At 44.2% G+C, this 20,460-nt stretch overlaps 1 protein-coding gene across 3 annotated transcripts in view; it reads left to right on the top strand.

Moving 5' to 3' along the window:
- Positions 1-211: 211 nt before the first annotated feature.
- Positions 212-20,460, top strand: part of SON (SON DNA and RNA binding protein) — a 37,464-nt gene continuing 17,215 nt past the window's right edge. Inside the window, exons 1-6 of one of the 3 annotated variants that reach the window (XM_032182415.1) lie at positions 212-357; positions 1,668-1,834; positions 4,292-14,398; positions 15,990-16,150; positions 16,806-16,946; positions 18,008-18,196. In XM_032182415.1, the coding sequence (XP_032038306.1) occupies positions 245-357; positions 1,668-1,834; positions 4,292-14,398; positions 15,990-16,150; positions 16,806-16,946; positions 18,008-18,196 (10,878 nt within the window). In that variant the 5' untranslated portion in view covers positions 212-244. Of the gene's footprint in view, positions 358-928; positions 1,020-1,667; positions 1,835-4,291; positions 14,399-15,989; positions 16,151-16,805; positions 16,947-18,007; positions 18,197-20,460 lie in introns of those variants that run through there. The other 2 variants (XM_032182398.1, XM_032182407.1) reach the window with 2 other exon arrangements.

Genomic DNA, 20,460 nt, shown 5'->3' on the forward strand with positions numbered 1-20,460 from the left:
GGCAGCGCCTCAGGCACCCCTTCTCCCTTCCCCGCTCCTCCTTTGTTCCAACTCCCCCTCCGCGGAGCCGGCGTGAGGCGCAGCGAGGCCAGCTCCCCCCCACCCCCGTCCCCTCCCTCCCGCCCCACGCCCCCCTCATCCCCGCCCTCAGCTCGGCGCTGCCGCCTTGCGCTCTACCCACGGGGCGGCGGCACCGGCGGCGGCGGCGGCGGCGCAGGGGCTTGGCCCCGCTCCATGGAGACCAATGGCATCGCTCCCGCCCACCCCCGCGGGCCCGCAGCCCGGCGGCGCGCACGGCCGCACGCCTCAGCCCACCATGGCCCCGCCGCAGCCGCAGCCGCTCGGGCCGCCGGCGAGGTGAGTGCCGCCCCCCCTCACCCACAGCCCCCCGGCTCGGCCGCCATCGCGACGCGAGGGGGGAGGCAGGGGGGTGAGGGGGGGGGGGCGGGAAGGCGCTGCCCGCTCCTTCAGGGCCGTTGGCGTTTGGCGGTTGGGGCCGTTACGGCGGTTGCGGGAGGGGATGGGGGGGGCTCAGCGCGTGCTCCCGCTGGCGGGAGGGGGGGTCCCGGTGGCGCGGGAGGGCGCCGTGAAGGGGGGAGGGGGGAGGGGAGCACACAACATGGCGGCGGGGGGGAGGGGGCGGCGGGCGCCGCCGAGACACGAGACGGCCCCCCCCGCACCTCCCCCCCTCCCTCCCTTCCCGGAAGGCGGCCGGGGCCGCGGCTCGATGGTTGCGCAGCGCTAGAGCGGCGCGCGCTGCGTCACGGCGTTGGGGGGGGGGGGGGAGCGCGTAGCCAATGGGGAGGCGGCGTGCGCCGCGCGGGGCGGCTCGCGGGCCTGTGCCGCGGTGGCTGCTGGGAGCGCGGAGGAGCCCTCGCGGCTGGGCAGGAAGGAGGAGGAGGGAGGGGGTGAGGGGGGGGGAGGGCTGTCATGGCGACCAACATCGAGCAGATCTTTCGCTCCTTCGTGGTTAACAAGTTCCGCGAGATGCAGGAGGAGCAGCAGCAGCAGCACGGCGGGTAACGAGACACTCACCGGGCGGCACGGGCCTAGCGCCGCCTCAGGCCCGGAGGGGGGAGGCCCGGGGCCCGTTTTCGCCTCAACATGGCGGGGGGGGGGGGGGAGGCGGGAGCGCGCGTTGTTCCCCGGTGAACGCGCACCCGGTTTGGCTTTACGGCTTCCCAACGTTGTCCTCGCCGTCAGGGGGCAGGAGGGGAAAGGGCGAGCGCCCATCCGGCCCGTAACGCTCCTCTCCTTGCGTTTAACTTCACCTATTTTTTTTTTTAATATATATTTTTTATTTTATTTTATTTTTTACTTTTCTTCAGCCTTATCTCACCAAGCAAGCAAAAATCTGCTAGAGGAGGTTGTGTGGGGAGTTGAGGAGCCCTTTTCCACTTCATACCTAAACCCCCCGGGGGCTGGGTCGTTTGATATACAACCAATACCTTGGTCGTATTTTTTTGCTGCCTTGTATTCAGTTGGCACGAGGCGTTCTGTCGCAATGAAGCGAAAGTTAACCGAAAAGTCGGCGTTTCGCTGACAGCGTGGCTTCTTCAGGAGGCTAAAATGTTACGTTGAAGGGCTGAGTGTAATAAGCGCGCATGAATTAAAAGTCCAAAAAGGCTCAAAATTGCTTGTATTATGTTGATATTTTTTTTGGTTAGTGGAAAGGTAGAAGGCCAGCCCAATGGTGACACAGTCCCAGCTGAGCAAGCCAACCCTTCAGATGACACTGTTGCTGGTGCTGGGAGTCGTCAGAATGATCAGATAGTGCAGAAAATAGAGGAAGTGCTCTCTGGAGCCCTTGATACAGAACTGCAGTGCAAATCAGGTAAATGAAAACGCATTTGGCAAATACGTTCTTGTTTAAGAAGGCTGTCGTAGTTCTTAACATCAAGTCATTTTTACAGAGGCAAAAACATACTTTTCCATATTAATCCACTGAGCTTCATCTGACAAGTTGTGCTTATTGTAACGTTCATTAAGTATTTTTTTGTCTTCTGTGACTTAAAACTGCAAATGGACAGAGAAAGACATAATTGAAAAAATGACGTTGGTTAATACATAAAATCATTATTTAATATGGGAAAAAAATCTTCTCTGTCCATTACAATAATGATATAATATATAGATAATATCTATCTGCATAGAAAAAAAATATTTGTTGATACATCTGAAGTGTTTTGTGCTTTATTCTTTATATACCTGCTTCAGGGTCTTGGTATTCAGTTCTTATTAAGAAAGCTAGTACTGATATGGATAGAAGGACTGTTGTGTTATTTTGGTGTGGTTTATAAGATTATTTCTCAAAATCATCTATTAAAATTCAGAACTGTATAACTAACTGTTCTGTCGGAGTGAGATGCTCTGTCGTTTTGAAATTAATAATGTACTTACCTTAAAAACGTAGTTACTTAGATTGCAGTCTTCCAGAGATTAATACATTTTTACATAGCCATCTCACAGCATCAATAAATTACTGGATTTATTCTTCCAAAAAGTGGAATTTGAGTATCTCTTCTCATGGGACTAGTCTTTTCTCTAAAATTTCCAAATGGGGACAGTCACTGAGATGGAAGGGTGTCATTACTCGGCTTCTAATTTTTCAAATTTAGATTATAGGTGGCTGCTATGTTCTTGGTAAGTATAGTTCCAGATGGATTTTTTTTTTTTTTTTTAAGAGGCAGTATTGAAAACTTTGACAGAAATTTTATATTTCAAAGATGTTATTTGCAACGTTTTGGCATTGCTGCTTTCTGTTTGTGTATAGTGGGTTGTTTTCCTTGAGCATTTCCAACAGTCTTTTACAGGTATGCCGTACAAGTAGCGCTTCAGGCTGGCATCTGGTTTGTTTCTATTTTTGTTGTTCTGCTGTAGAAGAATGAGGCAAGTTAACATGGTAGTGAATATGTGAGAAACATTAATCTAGAAGTTGATAAACTTAACCTATGGCAAATATTTGCACTGTTGATGTGTAAAAGGAGTTAACGTTACAGTTAGTCAACAGGGATTATTTGAAACTGCTATGCAGAAAAGTTCATTTGACTTTGTTTGCAACTCTTTCAGCAATGTTGGTGGAAGTGCTATTTTTTGTTAAAAATATTATGTACGAATATGTGAGCTCTTAAAGCTGCCCGAGATGTGTTTATAGGATGTTATTGCTCTGTGAATGATACTACGATTGCCCACAGTTTTTGAATGATTTTGCATTGTTTACTTCAAAGAGTATGCTTTGTGGTCACAGCCAGATTATAATTGGAGAACCCATATTGCTGCGCTGGCCAGTATAAGTGTAATCACTTAAGGTAACATGCAGATTTTAATATATATCTCATATTTAACAAAGGCTGCAGCAATTTACCTCTAGAAGAAAAGTTTTTTTTCTCATGAAAACGTGGGACTAGATGCAAAGAAGGGTAAGAACCTAACACAGCTTAAATTCATAAGGAAATGAGGTGTAGAAATAAAAGGTGATAGAAATCCAGTTTTCCTCTTTATTTCCATGTCAGCGGCTGGCTGCCTCTGCAGTCACCCAAATTTATTAGTTTCCTGTTTGAAGCAAAAACTTCATTAGGTGCTTGCATATTGGCAGCATCTCACAGTAACTGCAGTCCAGTCTGAGCATCTAGTCTCCTGCAAAGTCTTAAAGCCCCTTTGGAATCAGGAAAGTAGATGCTGCTTCCCCAGAGACACTTGAAGAACTTGATCAGTCAGCGAGGAACTTAATTAGTGAATATGCTTAGATCAATTCTAACAGGCTCATAGTATGGGGCTCGCTCAAGAGCTGCGGTGGTAAAACTTTTTAAAGCATACTAGAAGGTAATGGGCTGGCCATATTTTGTATGCTAAACGTGCCACCACTTAGATCATTTGTCTGGAAAATGAGTTTTTCACTTCCATCTATACCTTGATGTAGTTTTAAAAATACAAAACAAGTCTTCGGCCTCCTGGGAGAATGCACCACCGAGTTGTATGTAGGTGGAAATTTATCCAACTACTTCTTGGAAAGCGTCCTGTTCCCAGCAGGAGCGTGTTGCTGACCAGAAACAATTAAGCTGTTTGAAAGCAGAATTACTTATTTTCACTTACAGTGATTACTGAGATGAAAGGTAAGAGTGCAGAAGAGGGAGTGTATGCCAGTTGTGCATGGTAGTTTAGTGAAGAAGGCATGGGTGTTAAGTTTAATTTTTTTTTTGTACCTTTTTTCCATGTACTTGATTACTAGCCTGAAAAGATGTTTTAAATGTAGTTTTAATAATATTTACAAAGAAAATATTTTCTTTTCTAGATGTAGACAAAAATACTGTGAACAGTAGTACTCAGTCTACAAAAAGAAGCTCTACTGCTGAAGGTGAAGATGAAATTCCTAGGAAAAAATCAAAAAAGAACAAAAAACACAAAAGCAAGAAGAAGAAGAAAAAGAAGAAGAAAAGGAAGAAAGAGAAAAAGCATAAAAAGCAGCCAAAGGAGTCAAAGTTGAGTGCACGTCATGGAGAGCATGCAGACGTACAGCCTGCTGCTCACTCAGTGCCAGAGAAATCAAGCTCCACATTGGCTGTACAGCATGGAGGACTTGGAGATGCAACTCTGGCTGTCCAGATGCAGCCAGAAGAACTGTGCTTAAAAGCAAATGAGGGGCTTGATAGACAAGCTTTAGGACTTGTTTCCCATTTGAGAACTGATTCTCAGCCATCTACAGAAAATCTTGGAAGTGAGAAGGGGACTTTGTGTGCAACAGATCCTCAGTTTAATTTAGAAGGCAGCCAACAAAATGCTAGTATGACTCAAGCTCAAATTTGCACTAGAGAAGAACAAATTAAACAGTCTTATGGAAATATTTATCCTGTAGCTGTTAATGTGAATGAAAAGGGTGACTTTTTCGTTACTGGAAGCAATGCTTCGTCTAGCATCCCATCTGGAGTTGCCAACAAATATGAACTTCAGAAAGCAGTTCTACCTTCAGAGATGACAGAAGCACTAAAAGGTACAGAGAGTGCTTTGAGACCTCAAGGCCCTGGGGAAGTGAAAGCTTTGGAATCTGAGGCCATGGAGGTGCTGGAATATTCGGAAGCATCTCTAAAATCTATGGCACAGGGAGGAGTGAAAGAGCTGGAAATGACTTCAGGATCTGTGTCTTTGACAAGTGATGTGACAACAATTCCTAAATCTGCAGATCTCGATACTGTGAAGGCAGCTCACATGTCTGTGGCCATGGAAGAAGTGAAAGTTACAGGAGCAACTGCATTAGGGGGTGTAAGTAGAACTCTGGAACCAGTCCTGAATCCTCCAGTTTTATCTGATAACTTGAGAGTGGCACAGTGCAGCTCCATGGAAAGTTCGAGTGTCTTGGCAGCAGCTGTGGAACCTGTAGGTATGATGGGAGATAGGAAAAGTAAAACAGACCCAGATGCAGCTTTGCAACATTCTCTTAAGACCCAGATGGAAATGAAAAGTGCCAAAATGCTCCTAGCAGCAGGTGAAGGAACTCCTGATTCTGCAGCAGCGTTCTTACAAGCTAAAGTCGTCACAGAAACAAGAGGCTTGACAGATGCGCATGTGGTTGCAGAGACAAAAGGTTTGCAAGCAACTTCAGAACCCGTAGCTGCTGTGCAGACTCTCATTCCCCGAACAGTTCCAGAAATCCAGATGGTGGAGGGTTTTCAAGGTCCACGAGCAACCATGGAAGTTGTGACAGGGACAAGAACAAAAGAAACAAGTCAAGCTACTCTGCAACTGGAAAATACTTACACTTCAAAAACTTCTGAGAGTGAATCAAACACGAGAGGTTTGGAAGCAACTCCCCTGTCTTTGCAGAAAGAAGAAATGAAAGGTCCAGCAGGAGTCTTAAGACCAATGACTGTGGTAGAATCAAAAACTTTAGGAGCAACTTCACCCTCTTTGCAAATAGGAATTACAAAAGCTTCAGAAGATTTAGGAGATCCAGAGTCTGCGGGCAGAGCAAAGATGAAAACTTTGGAAGCAGTTGTGCAGCCTGGGGCCCTTGTAGGGGCAAGGGGCTTAGGAGGAAGTGTGTATTCTGAAGCCAAAACTGGCAGCACAGTCTTAGAAGCAAATTCAGGATGTCTGGCTGTAGAAGGAAGGTCAGAGAGGACTCCCGAATCAGTGATTGCACATGTAAGAAAGGAACCAGTTACAGAAATGATGCATATGGCTGTAGGGGAGATGAAGGATTCTGAAGGAGCTACAAGTTCTGCCATTACACAAGCAAGAGGTTTGGGTAGCTTGACACAAGTTGAGGCAGTTGCAGAGGTAAAACGTGCAGAAGCAAGTTCCAAAACTTCAGGCTTAATACAGATGAAAAATCTGGAAATGGCTGTGGGATCTGAAACAAGGACATTAATGCAAGACCGGGGAACAAATTTGATACCTGAGGTGGAAGATATAAACAAAGCAAAAATGAGCAAAGAAGTAGTACTAGAACCTGTGCAAAGAGTAGCGATGAGTACTTCGGAAACAAATTTGAAACCTGTACACATGCAAGAATTGGGAGCAACTGTAGAATATGGGACTGGACAAAAGCCAAGTGAAATTGAAACAGCAGTAGAATACAAGGCTATCAAAGCAGCAGAGTATTCCAAAACTACTCCAGGACCTTTGCAGGAGCAGAGAGGTGATTCAGAAGCAGTATTAGAGCCTTTGCCAAGAGCAGAAATAAGTATGGCATCAGAAGCAGTGACAGAATTGAGAAACTTGAAAGAAACTTCAGAATCTATGATTTCAACAGATGGGAGAACTCAGGGACCTACTGTAGAATATGTAATTGCAACAAGGAGGACAGGCACAAAAAAACTTGAGGCATCACCTATGATTGATGTGGAAGAAGCTTCAGAAACTGAGAAAGGAATGACAGCAAAATATTTGGAGCCAGCATCAGAAGCTGGAGAAGTGAGGTTGTTGGAAAGGATGAAAGAATCTACAACAGCAGAAGTGGAAGGTTCTGAAACAGTCAGAGAGTCTGAGGTACACATGGATGTCCAAGATCTGGAAACTTCACAAAAAGCTGCAGTGATGAATATCTTAGAGGATGCTTCAGAAACATTGACTGTAACAAAACAACATTCAGAAGCTATTCCAGAATTCTTGCACACTGAAAAGCAGGAACATCTGCAAGCAGTTTTTGAAGCCAGACCTACTGCAGAAGAGGCTCCAGAAGCGTTGAGTGCTACTGAAATGAAATCTTCTGAAGCAGTTCCAATAACCGTGGACGCAAAAGATCTGGAAACAACGCTGGAATGTGGAGTGGCTGCAGAAGCACAATATTCAGAAGTGGGGCAGTGTCAACAAATGGAGGATGTGAGAGTTCCTCATCAGGCTCAGGAATATGACAGGCTTGTTGAGAAGAAAGATGCAGAGCAAAGTCTAGCATCTGAACCTTTTGTAGCAGTAAGTGGTCAAGAGATTACTCCAGAATCTGTGTCAGCTTCAGAAACAGCTTTTAGTTCTTCACATTCAGCAGGGACTCCCGAATCCATGGACACAAGACAGTTGGAAGCAGCTCCAGCTTGTGTAGCAGAAACAAAAGATTTGGAAGCAACTCCTGTTCCTGAGACTGTTGTAGAGCTGAAAGATGCAGAAGCAGTTGCAGGGTCAGAGGCAGACACAAAGGATTTGGAAGCAGCTCCAGTACCTGGTACTGTTCCAGAAGTTCCAGTGCTTGGGGCAGAGGCAGGTCAGTCGGAAGTAATTCTGCCAGCTGAGACTGACAAAGAAGCGGCAGCAGAAGAGGCATCGGAAGCGAGAGATTCAGAAACGTCTGATGTGCAGCCTGATGTGGCAGCACGAATGAGGGAGACCCTGATGAGGCTTCAGAAAGTTGAGAAAAGCAGCCATAGAAGCAGTGAAAAAAGTAAACATGATGCAAAGAAGCAAAAAAGGAGTCGCTCCAAGTCCCAGTCCAGGTCTAGGAAGCGGAAGAAAAAATCAAGGTCCCGTTCTACTTCCAGGCGTTTGACCTCTAAAAGAGCACGTTCTAGGAGCAGAAACTATTCAGATTCCAGAAAAAAGCATTCCAAATCTAGATCCCGGTCTGTGGAGAAGAGAGAGAGAAGATTGTCTTCCCGGAGGTCCAGGCGTAGACGTTCCAGGTCGTCTGACCGCTACAGGTCTAAGTCCAGGTCCCTGGAAAAGACCCGAAGATCTGGGCACAGACGTTCCAGGTCATCTGACAACTACAGGTCTAAATCCAGATCCGTGGAAAAGAGAGGGAGCAGATTGTCTTCCAGAAGATCCAGACGCAGACGTTCCAGGTCTTCAGACCGCTACAGGTCTAAGTCCAGGTCAGTGGACAAGAGAGGGAGCAGGCTGTCTTCCCGAAGGTCCAGGCGCAGACGTTCCAGGTCTTCTGACCACTATAGGTCTAAGTCCAGGTCAGTGGAAAAGACCCGAAGGTCCGGGCGCAGGCGTTCCAGGTCATCTGACCGCTACAGGTCTAAGTCCAGGTCGCTGGAAAAGACCCGAAGGTCTGGCCGCAGACGTTCTAGGTCTTCTGACCGCTACAGGTCTAAGTCCAGGTCGCTGGAAAAGACCCGAAGGTCTGGCCGCAGACGGTCCCGGTCTTCTGACCGCTACAGGTCTAAATCACCATCGGTAGAAAAGAGAGGGAGCAGGTTGTCATCCTGGCGATCCCGGCGCAGGCGTTCCAGGTCCTCAGACCGTTCTAAATCTAGATCCAGGTCTTCAGAAAAAAGAGGGGGCAAAGAGTACTCGTGGAGGTTCAGGCATAGAGGGTCTGGTTCCTCTGATCGTTCAAAATCAAGGTCTCGGTCTGTTGAGAAGAGGGGTCGGAAGACGTCTGTAAGAAGATCTAAACGTCAGCGCTCCAAGTCTTCTGACCGCTACAAGTCTAGATCCAGGTCAGCAGAAAAAAGAGATCGAAAGCAGTCGTCACGGAAATCTAAACGTCAGCGCTCCAAGTCCTCTGACCGTTACAAGTCTAGATCCAAATCAGTGGAAAAAAAGAAAGAGTCCTCACGAAAATCCAAGCGTCGTCGCTCAAAATCTTCTGAACGTTACAAGTCTAGGTCTAGGTCTGTAGAAAAAAAGCGCAAAGAATCTTCAAAGAAATCCAAACGAAAGCGTTCCAAATCTTCTGACAGCGTGAAGTCAACATCCAAATCTGTAGAAAAAAGAGAGAGTAAGTTATCGTCAGCAAAGAGCAGTAGCAAGCATGCAGAGTCTTCTGAACGTCAAGAGTCAAACACATGTCTTGACAACGTACATGGTCCTGAACCTTTCACAAGTGAAGGCAACTCCAAATCTTCTAATGGTCCCGTGTCAGCTTTGTCTCTTGAAGGAGTAAATGGCCCAGAGCTGCCACCATCGTTAGAAAGTAGATACTCCAAAACTTCTGATAGTCTTGAGACAAGCTTGTCCTCTGCTGAAAAAACAGCCGATTTGCAGTCTTCTGCGGTGTCTGAACATGGTAGCTCCAAAACCCCAGATGACCAGGAGATGAGATCCGCATCTGCTGAGAACGCAGAGTCTTCGGAGCTTTCTGTAAGACTTGAAAATGGATCAGCCGCACCTTATGGCTCTGACTTAGGATCTGTGCTAACTGAAAAAGCAGCAGCTCTGGAGTCTTCATCACCACCTGAACTCGCTTCCTCAGCATCCAAATCAACGTCCTCATCTGTTGAAAATACAGCGACAACTTTAACAGAATTTCAGCTTTCCACGTCCCATGAAGATGAGTCAAGATCTACATCCCTCAAAGAAATAGAGGGTCCAGAGCCTCTTCCGACACTTGAAAGTGGATGCTCTTTACCTTCTGATGATTGCGAGTCCTCTAAAAAAATCGAGGTTCAGGGGTCATCTGTGATGTCTGGAAGTGTACTTCCTGATGTGCCTGGCGATCGTGAATTGGGACACATCCCTGCTGAAAAAGCAGAGCTTCAGAAGTTTTTGCAAGTACCTCAAAGTGGATCTTCCCAGTTGGCTGCCAGCACTGAGTCAAGGTCACTGTCTTTTGAAACAGAAGTTCAAAGACCTTTTTTAGCACCTGAAACTGTTCAGTGCTCTGAGTTCCCTGATGCCCATGAGTCAGCCTCCTTGCCAATCGCAAAGGACCAGATGCGGGAGCCTTCTCTGGCTTCTGATAACGGGTCTTTGGAGACTCCTCACAGACATGAATCAGCATCCAGCTTTGCTGAACAACCTGAGGAGCTTCCGTTGACGTCTGAAGGTGGGTCCTTCGAGGCACCTGATGGAAGAGTAAAGGCTCCAGATGCTTCCCTGACATCTGAGTGTGGTCCTGTTGAGATCACAGCTGACTGCATTTCAACTTCATCTTCTGCAAAAATGCGGGAAGTTGTCTTGACAACTGTAGGACAAAGCTGCCAGTCTTCTGAAGCTTGTGAGTCCAGTTCATTTGCTGAGAAAATTTTAGATGGTCCAACATCTTCACAAGTACTTGGAGTTGGCTGTTTTGGGTCTTCTGAAGTAAGTGAATCACGATACCTGTCTGCTGGAAAAACTGAGGTTACAGAATCATTGGTGATGTCTAAAAGCGAAATTGCTGTGTGCCATGATGGCCATGAGTCAAAATACAGTTACTTTGAGAAAACAGAAGGTTCAGAACTGTCAGTGGCTCCTGAACGTGGGTGTTTTATTTCCCCTGAAGGCTGTGAACTGACATCCACTGCAGCTGAAAGACTGGAGACGCAGAAGCCTTCTTTTCCACTGGAAAGTGGATTCGTAAAGTCCACTGATGCTTTGGGATCAGTAAGCACACCTACTGAAAAACTGGAGGCCACAGTGCCTTCTCATACATCTGAAGGTGGGCTTTTCACATTGCCCGATAGTCATGACTTGAGAGCTGCCCAAACTGAAGAAGCAGAAGCACAGACGTCATCTTTGCCCTCTGAACTGAAGTACATTGCATCCTCTGATGAACACACATTGAGATCTGCCTCTGTTAAAGAAACCCAGGTGCAGGAGCCATCTCTGATACTGGAAAGTAGATACTCTGTTTCCTCTGGTGTTCATGAATTAACACACACCCCTTTCAAGAAAGCTGAGGTAGAGGATGCTTCACAGATACCTGGAATTGAGTACAGAGTGGGCCTGCATGGCCCAGAGTTGACATCAACCCCTACTGAAAAATCAGAGGTGCGGGAACTGTATCTGGCTAAAGAAAGATGTTCAGTGTCTGTGGAGAGCCAGGAATTGCTGTCGCACGCTTTTGAAAAGACTGAAGTGCAGGAGCCTGCTCTGACACGTGAAAATGAATGTGTTGTATCCTGGGACCACCAGGAATTGAGGTCTAGCTCTCCTGAGAAGGTGGAGGTCCAGGAGCCTTCTGCAGTACCTGACAATCAATATGCTTTGTACTCTGAAGATCAGCAATTGCGGTCTTCCCTTGCTGAAAAACCAGTGGTGCAGGAGCATTCTCTGCTGTCTGATAGTGAATATGCTCTGTCCCCTGAGCGCCATGAGATGGCTGCCAGCCCTGCTCAAAAAGAGCTGCAAGAACCTTCTCTGACATCTGACAGTGAATATCCCACGTTCCCTGAAGGCCAGGGAGTACAGTCTACCCTTGCTGAAAAAGCAGTGGTGCAGGAGGCTTCCCTAATACCAGGTAGTGAATATGTTGCATCCCCTGAAAGGCAGGAGTTGTCATCTGCTGTTGAAAAAACAGAAATGCAGGATTGTTCTGTGCTGTCTGAAAATGAATACGACGTATCTCCTGAAGGCCGTGATTCAAGATCCAGCCATGTTGAAAAAGAAGAAATGGGGGAACACTCTGAAACATCTGAAAGTGAAAGTTCAATGTCCTCTGATAGCCAGGAGTTGCAATCTACTGTTGTTGGAAAAACAGAGGTGCAGGAGTTGTCTCTGTCTGAAGGTGAATGTACCATGTCTCCTGAAGCTCAGGAGCCGCATTCCAGTCCTGAGAAAGCAGAGGATAAAGAACCTTCTCTGACGTATGAAAATGATCATGCTCTGTTCCCTGAAAGATATGAACAAAGATTGACTCAGGCTGAGAAAACAGAGGATAGGGATTCTTCTTTAACATCTGAAAATGACCATACTTTGTCTTTTGAGAGCCAGGAGGTAAGATTCACCACTGTTCAAAAAGAAGAGGTGCAGGACTTTTCTCTAACACCTGAAAGAGAACACGCAGCATCCCCTGATGGCCAGAGGTTGAGATCCCTCACCACTGAGAAAGCGGGCGGGCTTGAACCTTCAATGCTAAGTGATAGAGCTTCCATGTCCCCAGATATTAGTGACTTGAAATCTGTCCCCGTTGAAAAGATGGATGATGAAATGCCTATACTGCCTGAAAGAGGACGCTCCCTGTCCCCTGACGGCTACAGTGTGAAATCTGTGCCTGGTGAAGAAACAGGGGATCTTGAGCCCTCCTCAACATCTGAATGTAGACATTCCGCATCCCCATATCATGACAGCCATGAGCCGAAGTCTCCCATGGAGGAAGAGGCTCTAGAGTCCTCTTTGACTTTTGAACATAGGAGATCTGTGTCCCCTGAGGGCCACGACCAGAAATCCCTCATAGATGAGGAAATGGAAGATCGAGAGGCCTCTTTGACACCTGAACGTAGGCGCTCCACATCCCCCGATGAGCATGAGTCAAGGTCTAGCGGTGGTGAAGAAGCAGAGTATTCGGAACAACCATTGACAACAGAACGCAGATCCTCTGTTTCTTCTGATGAGCACGAGTCAAGGTCTACAGCTGGGGAAGAGGCAGAGGACGTGGAACCCTCCTTGACAGGTGAACGAAGAGACTCCACGTCTTCTGATGAGCGTGAGTCGAGGTCCACCACAGCTGAAGAAGGAGAAGATCGGGAGACCTCCTTGACAGCTGAACGTAGAGACTCCGTGTCCTCGGATGAGCATGAGTCACGGTCTACCGCTGGGGAAGAAGCAGAGGATTTGGAGCCCTCTTCGGGAGGTGACCATAGACGTTCTGTGTCTCCTGATGGACGTGAGTCAAGATCAACCACTGGTGAAGAAGCAGAGGACCGGGAGCCCTCCTTGACAGCTGAGCGTAGACACTCCACATCCTCAGATGAACATGAATCAAGGTCTACCACTGGTGAAGATGTAGAGGATGCGGAACCCTCCTTGGCAGCTGAACGAAGAGACTCCACATCCTCAGATGAGCATGATTCAAGGTCTACCACTGGTGAAGAAGCAGATGATGCAGAGCCTTCCTTGACAGCTGAACACAGACGTTCCACATCCCCTGATGGACGTGAATCAAGGTCTACCACTGCTGAAGAAGCAGATGATGCAGAGCCTTCCTTGGCAGCCGAACGAAGAGACTCCACGTCATCAGATGACCAGGAGTCTACCGCTGGTGAAGAAGGTGAGGATATGGAGTCGTCTTTGGCAGCTGAAGACAAACACCAAGAGTCTATGCCTCTTGAGAAGTCAGAGGGACAGGACTCCTCCTTTATGTCTGAAGGCAGGCGTTCTGAGTCTTCTGAACGTGAGAAATCTAGGTCTGAATCTGTTGAAAAAATATCTGACAAAGAGTCTTCACGAAGATCTAGGAGCAGGCGCTCTCCTACTCGCCAAATGAGCCGATCCGTATCTGTTGAAAAAGCGGCAGACAAAGAGTCTTCACGGAGGTCTAGACATAGACGCTCCAGGTCTGCTGCTCGCCAGAAAAGTAGATCCACTTCTGTTGAAAAAGCAGCAGACAAAGAATCATCACGGCGATCCAGGCGTAGGCGCTCCAGGTCCACTGCTCGCCCACTGAGTCGGTCAACATCTGTTGAAAAACCAGCAGACAAAGAGTCCTCACGAAGATCTAGGCGTAGACGCTCCAGGTCCACTGCTCGGCAGAGGAGTCTGTCCAAATCTGTTGAAAAAGCAGCAGACAAAGAGTCCTCACGGAGATCCAGAAGCAGACGCTCCAGGTCTTCCCAGCGCAGATCCCAGAGATACGATACAGACTCTCGCTCTAGACGGAATCGCTCCAGGTCTGTAACGCGGCGAAGAACATCAAGATCAAAATCTAATCGTCGCTCTAGATCTAGCTCGTTGTCGCGTTCAAGGCACAGAAGGAGGAGTAGGTCAAGGTCAGCATCAAGAAGGCGGCGTTCTTTATCTAGAGACAGACGCAAAAGATCTCAGAGAAATAGATCAAGATCTGCTGATAGAAGAAGGAGAAGATCAGATTCAAGGGATCGTAGGATATCCCTCAGATTACGGAGCAGGAGTCGAACACCTATCCGTCAAAGGCGATCGAGGTCAAGAGGAAGGAGACGGAGTTCCAGTAGGTCACCAATTCGACTGCGACGATCCAGGTCTTCAGGGAGAAGAAGGGGCTACAGCAGATCACCTGATCGCCGTAGGTCCAGATCATCAGAAAGATTTTCAAGCAGGTCACCTAAACGTCTTACGGACTTAGGTAAGTGATAACGTTTATTTTTAGTGGTTTCATAATTACACAATACTTTGCTTGTTTACACAGTCATATTTTAACACATCTCTGTAGCATTCATAAGGAATTTATCGAGGTCATTTTGTGCATTATATTTAAGCAGTAACTTTGAGAAAACGTTCATGTTGAACCTGAATCTGCACTTCCCCTTTGGATGCAAGTGCATTTAAAGCAGCGATACATGTATAAAGTTTATATATATAAATATACTTCAAGGCTTTTATGCAAAGGTAGTCTGCCGCAGTCTTGAGGAACACTGTTCATTGCAACTATTGGTAAAGGCCAAGTAGTCTCTAAGAAAGTTAAGAATTTCTAGTTTTCTTGAGAGCAAACTGGGAGTGAAAGAACATGCAAAAGTAAATGCCAGCTGGGGAGTTAGCTCTGATGTTGGCTGTAACTTGTTTTTGTGTTTCTTTTACTCTTTCTTGTCTCTTTTCCACTTTTGTATCTGATATTCAAAAGCATTGCTATAGTAAGAGGGAGGTTGTTGAACTGTCAACCAAATGCATGATATGGAGGATTGATGGGCTATGCTGCATGTTTTTATGGGCTTGGAAATGCACTTTTTTTCTTGATATTGATGTAATTGGCTAGTTTCTAGCTTGCTTAGTTCAGGTTCGTTGTGTCAATAGTGGCTGTTCCCTGGGGTTTTGTAGGTTGAGGTTTATTTGCAAGCAAGGCCTCAGACTGCTAGGGTGTGATACCAATTGGTGCAGGTCTTACAGTATGGAGATCAATGTTGGACCAAGATTTTTTTCAGTTCTTTTTCTTGCACTACATAGAAACAAGTAACACTCTAAGCACCAGGTTTATGGCCCTAAACGTTGTTTCTCACATGGTGTGAGAAACCATGCTTTGCTTTTTGATGTGGCTATGGACTATGTTCCTTGCTGTGGTTGCATGCATGTTAGTTATTCCTGCTGGAGTTTTGGTAGGTTAATGTTCAAAATGTAATGAGAAGTGGAACTTAAGCTTGCTTCTGAAAATACTGCCAAACCCAGCTGATTTGAAAGTAAGAAAAAATCCTAATGAACCTACATCACTTCTCTGTGACTGGAGGAAGAGATGCCTTGTAGTTCCTTTAAATCATAAGTTTCATAAAGAAACATCTCATTTTGAGATGAGCTCTTGTATAGTAAGCTCCATTCGTGGAATGTAGGATTTTTTTATTCCTGTCTCAAAAAAGTTACCATGAATGCCCCAGAGAAGTATTAGAACAGAACATCATTTTGTATAAAGTGTCCTTAGAGTCTACCTTGATGCTCTGATTATGCAGCAAGCCCATATATATTTCTATTGCTTAAGTAGTAAAGGAATGTTACCCTTTCAGGATTTTTGTTAAACTTTATTTGCAGAGGTAGTGGCAACTTACTTATTTGCAAGCTGGCAGATCAAACAAGATATACTTTATTTTCATTCCCTGTTTCTCTGATGCACAGAGGGGTTAACTTTCTTTGTTTAGACTTTGTTTAGTTTGCTAGAAATGCTTATTTATTACTAAAATATCAGGATTTTTAAAAAATCTTGTTTTTTTAAAAAAAATATATTTTTTTTTTAGACAAGGCCCAGCTACTGGAAATAGCCAAAGCTAATGCAGCTGCCATGTGTGCAAAGTCTGGTGTTCCTTTACCACCAAGCCTGATGCCTATGTTATCTCAAAAGAAGGACGACAAAGCCAGTCAGAAGTCGTCGAGAGATACACTGAAGGAACTCACAGAGGTAAGTGAGAACAACAATGCTGAACTTGAAAATAAGCAAGCTATTTTTTGTGACTGCTAGGTAAACTGTTCTGGGCTGCAGTATGCCTATAGTGGTTATGTATTGCTAGGTCAAACTGCTGTTGAATATAACGTGGGGATGTGTTCTGCACCTGGCCAACCTCAAAATATTTCATAAGAAATCTGTGATCTTTTAGAGCTGTTGCTTCTGGCTAGGTTTCTGCACTACTAGCGGAACTGAGGCAGTATTAGTAACTATTAATTCCTAGGTTTTTCTGTGTAGTAGTTTCATGAGTTTATTGGCAATTTTTTATACAGTTAAGTCCTATTCAATTGTGGGATGCCAGACAACCTTGCAGCCCTTGGCACACATTCTGAAACTAGCTAGTTTTACAGTTTTCTTCAGATTGGATTTAACAGTTTGTCTATGCTGTTTGCTGCATGAGTGTCTAGCAAACTTAGGTATGTATTTGATAATGCGTTTAAGAAGTCAAAGTACATATATTGATAACGTTCCTACACGACTTTCTCAGATTATACCTCCTATTTTAGAGAAGCAAAATATAATTTGTAAAAGTGTTGTCCATTTCTGTTAAAAGGTCCAGGCTTATTCACAAACGTTATTTCCCCTGACTTTTTTTTTTTCTTTTTCCCAGAAATGCAAGAAGATTGCTCAAAGCACAGATGATGTGATAGTGAATAAGCCTCATGTTTCTGATGAAGAGGAGGAAGAACGTCCTTTCTATAATCACCCATTTAAGCTCAATGAACCCAAACCTATTTTTTTCAATTTAAGTGTGAGTACTTCTGTGATTTGCAATGATGTTGTTTGTTGTTGAGGGGGTGTAAATGTCCTGTTAAAGCCCTTCCTTTTGACTGATGCTCTTTGAGGGCTGCTTTCGGCTTTGTCAGAGTTTGTGGTGACGTTTTCAGGACATGAGCATGTTGGAAAGAATGAGGGACTTTTTCTGCATATGCATCTGGCATTCATATGCTTTGAAGCATGGGTCTAGGTATATTTTTCAGCTGCATGTTTAGGGTTTTTTGTGGCCATGAAAGTTCGCCCTGATTTTTCAGAGTATAAAGTATCGTGAAAGTATTAATATGCTAAGTGAAAATATAAAAATAATGTATGTTTATATGTTTAAATATATACATTTTATGATGTATGCAATATAAGTAGTGATACATATTTACATAAAATGTGTGGTAGAAATAAATTTATGCTTTATATCATGCCATTAGTAGCGGTACTATGAAACTCAGGAAATCTTGGGGTTCCATTTAGGCTCTGAAGAGGATTGTTTAGTGGTCATGGGCTGCTGTACCTATTCTCCATAGCTTTGACCCATTTAGCATCATCCTTTCCCATTGTTTCTTTGTTCTCGGCTTAATTACTGTTCATATCCATGTTCCTTTGATAGTGGGAGTTTACCCAGCGTTATCAGCTTGCGTGGGCTCTGTTTGCCTCTTGCCAGAGGAACCTATCAGAGCTTTGTGTGGCCTATTAAGATACTAGCGAAACCTTCTAAGGAAAACAGCCTCATAGGCTTATTTTGCTTAGATACCCGTGTTGCTATTAAAAAACACTAGAAACTGAAAAGGTTGAAAACTACTTTCTGTATAGATAATAATGTAGAGCTTTTTATCATCATACGGGTATTGCAGATGCTTTTTTTTTCTTCCCAGAATTTGCTTTGAGTTTGATATCAGTAAGCAGGATGACTGTTTTGTGAAAACTAAGTACTAATACCAAGTGTGTATGCAGTATGCTATTTCTCAAAGACATGTTGCAAGTGTTATGTTTGTTCAGGTTCTAACTTTTTCCAACTTTTTTTTTTTTTTTTTTTTTTTTAAGACTCCCAGCATAAAACCAGCACCACCACCACAACCAAAAAATCAGGTCAGCCTGTCGAAGGAATTTCCTGTTTCATCTGGGTCTCAGCATAGGAAAAAAGAAGCAGATAGTGTCTATGGAGAATGGGTTCCAGTTGAAAAAGGAAAAGAAGATAGCAAGGATGATGTTTTCCCCAAACCATCCATTGAGGTAAGGAAGGGAAGGAAAGCGTATACTTTAAGAAAAAAGAAACCATTACCTGGTCAGTCTGGTGCCAAACTGCAGCCTGCGAAAAAAAAACGTGCGCATAGGTAGTATCTGGCACTCTAATAAGCTAATTAGCTGAACTGCTGCAGTCTCCAAGTTTGCTCACCGTGTTCGTTTGAGCAATGATGAAAGCATCCTGTACCCATACTGTGTGCTTTTGTCAAGTAGCAACTTTGTTGTCTCAATAGAATTGAAACTTTTGCTTGAAGATTGAAAAGCAAGTTTCTTACCCAGTTTCTCGGAAGGGTTGTTACCCAAAGTTGAGATTTTAATAAAAGGAGTAAGAAGTAAAATCGTCCTACCAATGTTAGAGCAATAACATTGAATCGGAATGTAATCCATTAAAAATAGATCTGAAAGTAGTTTTTAAAACTGCTGTTTCATTGGATGTATCTACTCATTTTTTCAACTTTATAGTCACGTTTTCTTATACAGTTGTCTTCCATATGGCCTTCTAAAGGAAAATTTGATTGTATGTATAATAAACTGAAAAAAATATGTTTTTCCCCTTGAGATGTCTTCAAAAGGATATTTTGTTGGGGTTTTTGTAATTAAGTAAATTATTTAAGATATTTCTTTTTTTTCCAAGTTGATGTCACTTTATTGCATCTAAAGACTTGTTCTCTCATGCCTTTCAAAGCAAATAAATAAGAAAGCCTTGCTTTCAATTTCTGATTAAATCATTTTTCACCTTGGTGCATTTTGTTTTTCAATGATTTTCTAAGATTGTACAATTCACTTCCCAAAGCACAGTTGGTATTTTCTTCTGTGTTTTTCACAGCACCAAAATCCGTGAATTTAACACATTCAACAGACACTTTTATTGTACACCTCAAAGGCGGAGTTTGAGGGTCAGGCACTGAAATTCGCTGTTGTCTCAGTGTAGATATTAACTGCTGTCTGGTCTGTGTCAAGAACCACTACTGAGCCAAATGCTCTGAAATGTTTGTACAGAATATTGTTCCCAGTTACAAGTGTATGTATTTTTTTTTAAAAAAAAAAAAGCCCATAGGGTAGGAATGTTTTAAGCTAATACTTGGCCATGTTTTTACCAGGTGGTAAAAAGTCTTCAAGTAATTAATGATAAGCTTGGTTCAGGCAAGCTGTGTAGATGTCCACATTCAGGTTGCCAAAGACAGGAGGCATTTGACAAATGGGGCTAGACAAGCACTGATGGTTTGTGTATTGATGATGTATAAGAAGCCTTTAAAAATGGCATTGGAGTAAATATATTCAACATAGCTTACCTTTCTGTCACGTGTATCCTTATAAATGCTTGTAACCATTTTGTCTGTTTATATATTTTGTAAATAAATATTTTCATTTGCATTTACCTTAACGTGGTTTGTGTTAAGGGTGATTTCGAGGGTCAGTAGCTGACAGCAGAACATACCCATTCCATTGTGTTTGGCAGTCCTTAATCTTGAACTATAGGAAAATTCTTGTAAGAGCAGGATCCCTGTACGTTTCTCCAGGGAGTTTGAAAGGTAACAGAGTGCTTCTCTGCTTAATGTTATGACTTACTTTTTTTTAAAACGTTACGGGACTCTTTGTGGATGAGATTGCTTCTGTTGAACATAATAAGCCAGATAAGCTCCCTTGCTGCTGGAGTAAGGGTAGTGAGGGAGCGTGCTTCAATCTTCAGGAGGTTTGACATACAATTTACCTCCATTCATATTGCTTGCTTGCTAATTTTGGTATGTGCTTGTCACAATTCTGATTCAAGTCTGTGTTGATACTAAAAATGAACATATAATTGGTTTTATTATCTTTTTGTTCAAGTCACAGGATTAGTTACGGTTGTAAGCTGCCTAAAACGGCCCTGCTAAAATATTACAGATTACATTAACACCCTAACACTTCATTAAAACAGTTGTTTGTGGTGGTACAAGATGGAGGAAAAAAGTCAAGCCTCTATTAATCTGAAGTATCGGCATGCGTGTAGATGCCAGGGAAACGTAGAAGGAACAAGTTATGTTTGAAAGCTTGAAAGTACAGAGATAAAATGTTGGATTTAAGTTTGGAATATACAGTGGTGACTATTATGCAGAGAAGCCCTCTTGATCTAAAATGCAGGAAATGCATTTAGTGTATCAGTGGACTAACAAAGTGTGTCACAAAATGCTCGTCTTTGTTGTCAGCTTCTTCCTGCTTGATTCAGTATTTGTGTGTGTGGGGAAAATGTTATGAAAACTCAGGATTGGAAA

The sequence above is a fragment of the Aythya fuligula genome, chromosome 1 (genome assembly GCF_009819795.1).
Source record: "Aythya fuligula isolate bAytFul2 chromosome 1, bAytFul2.pri, whole genome shotgun sequence".
Taxonomy (NCBI): Eukaryota; Metazoa; Chordata; class Aves; order Anseriformes; family Anatidae; genus Aythya; species Aythya fuligula.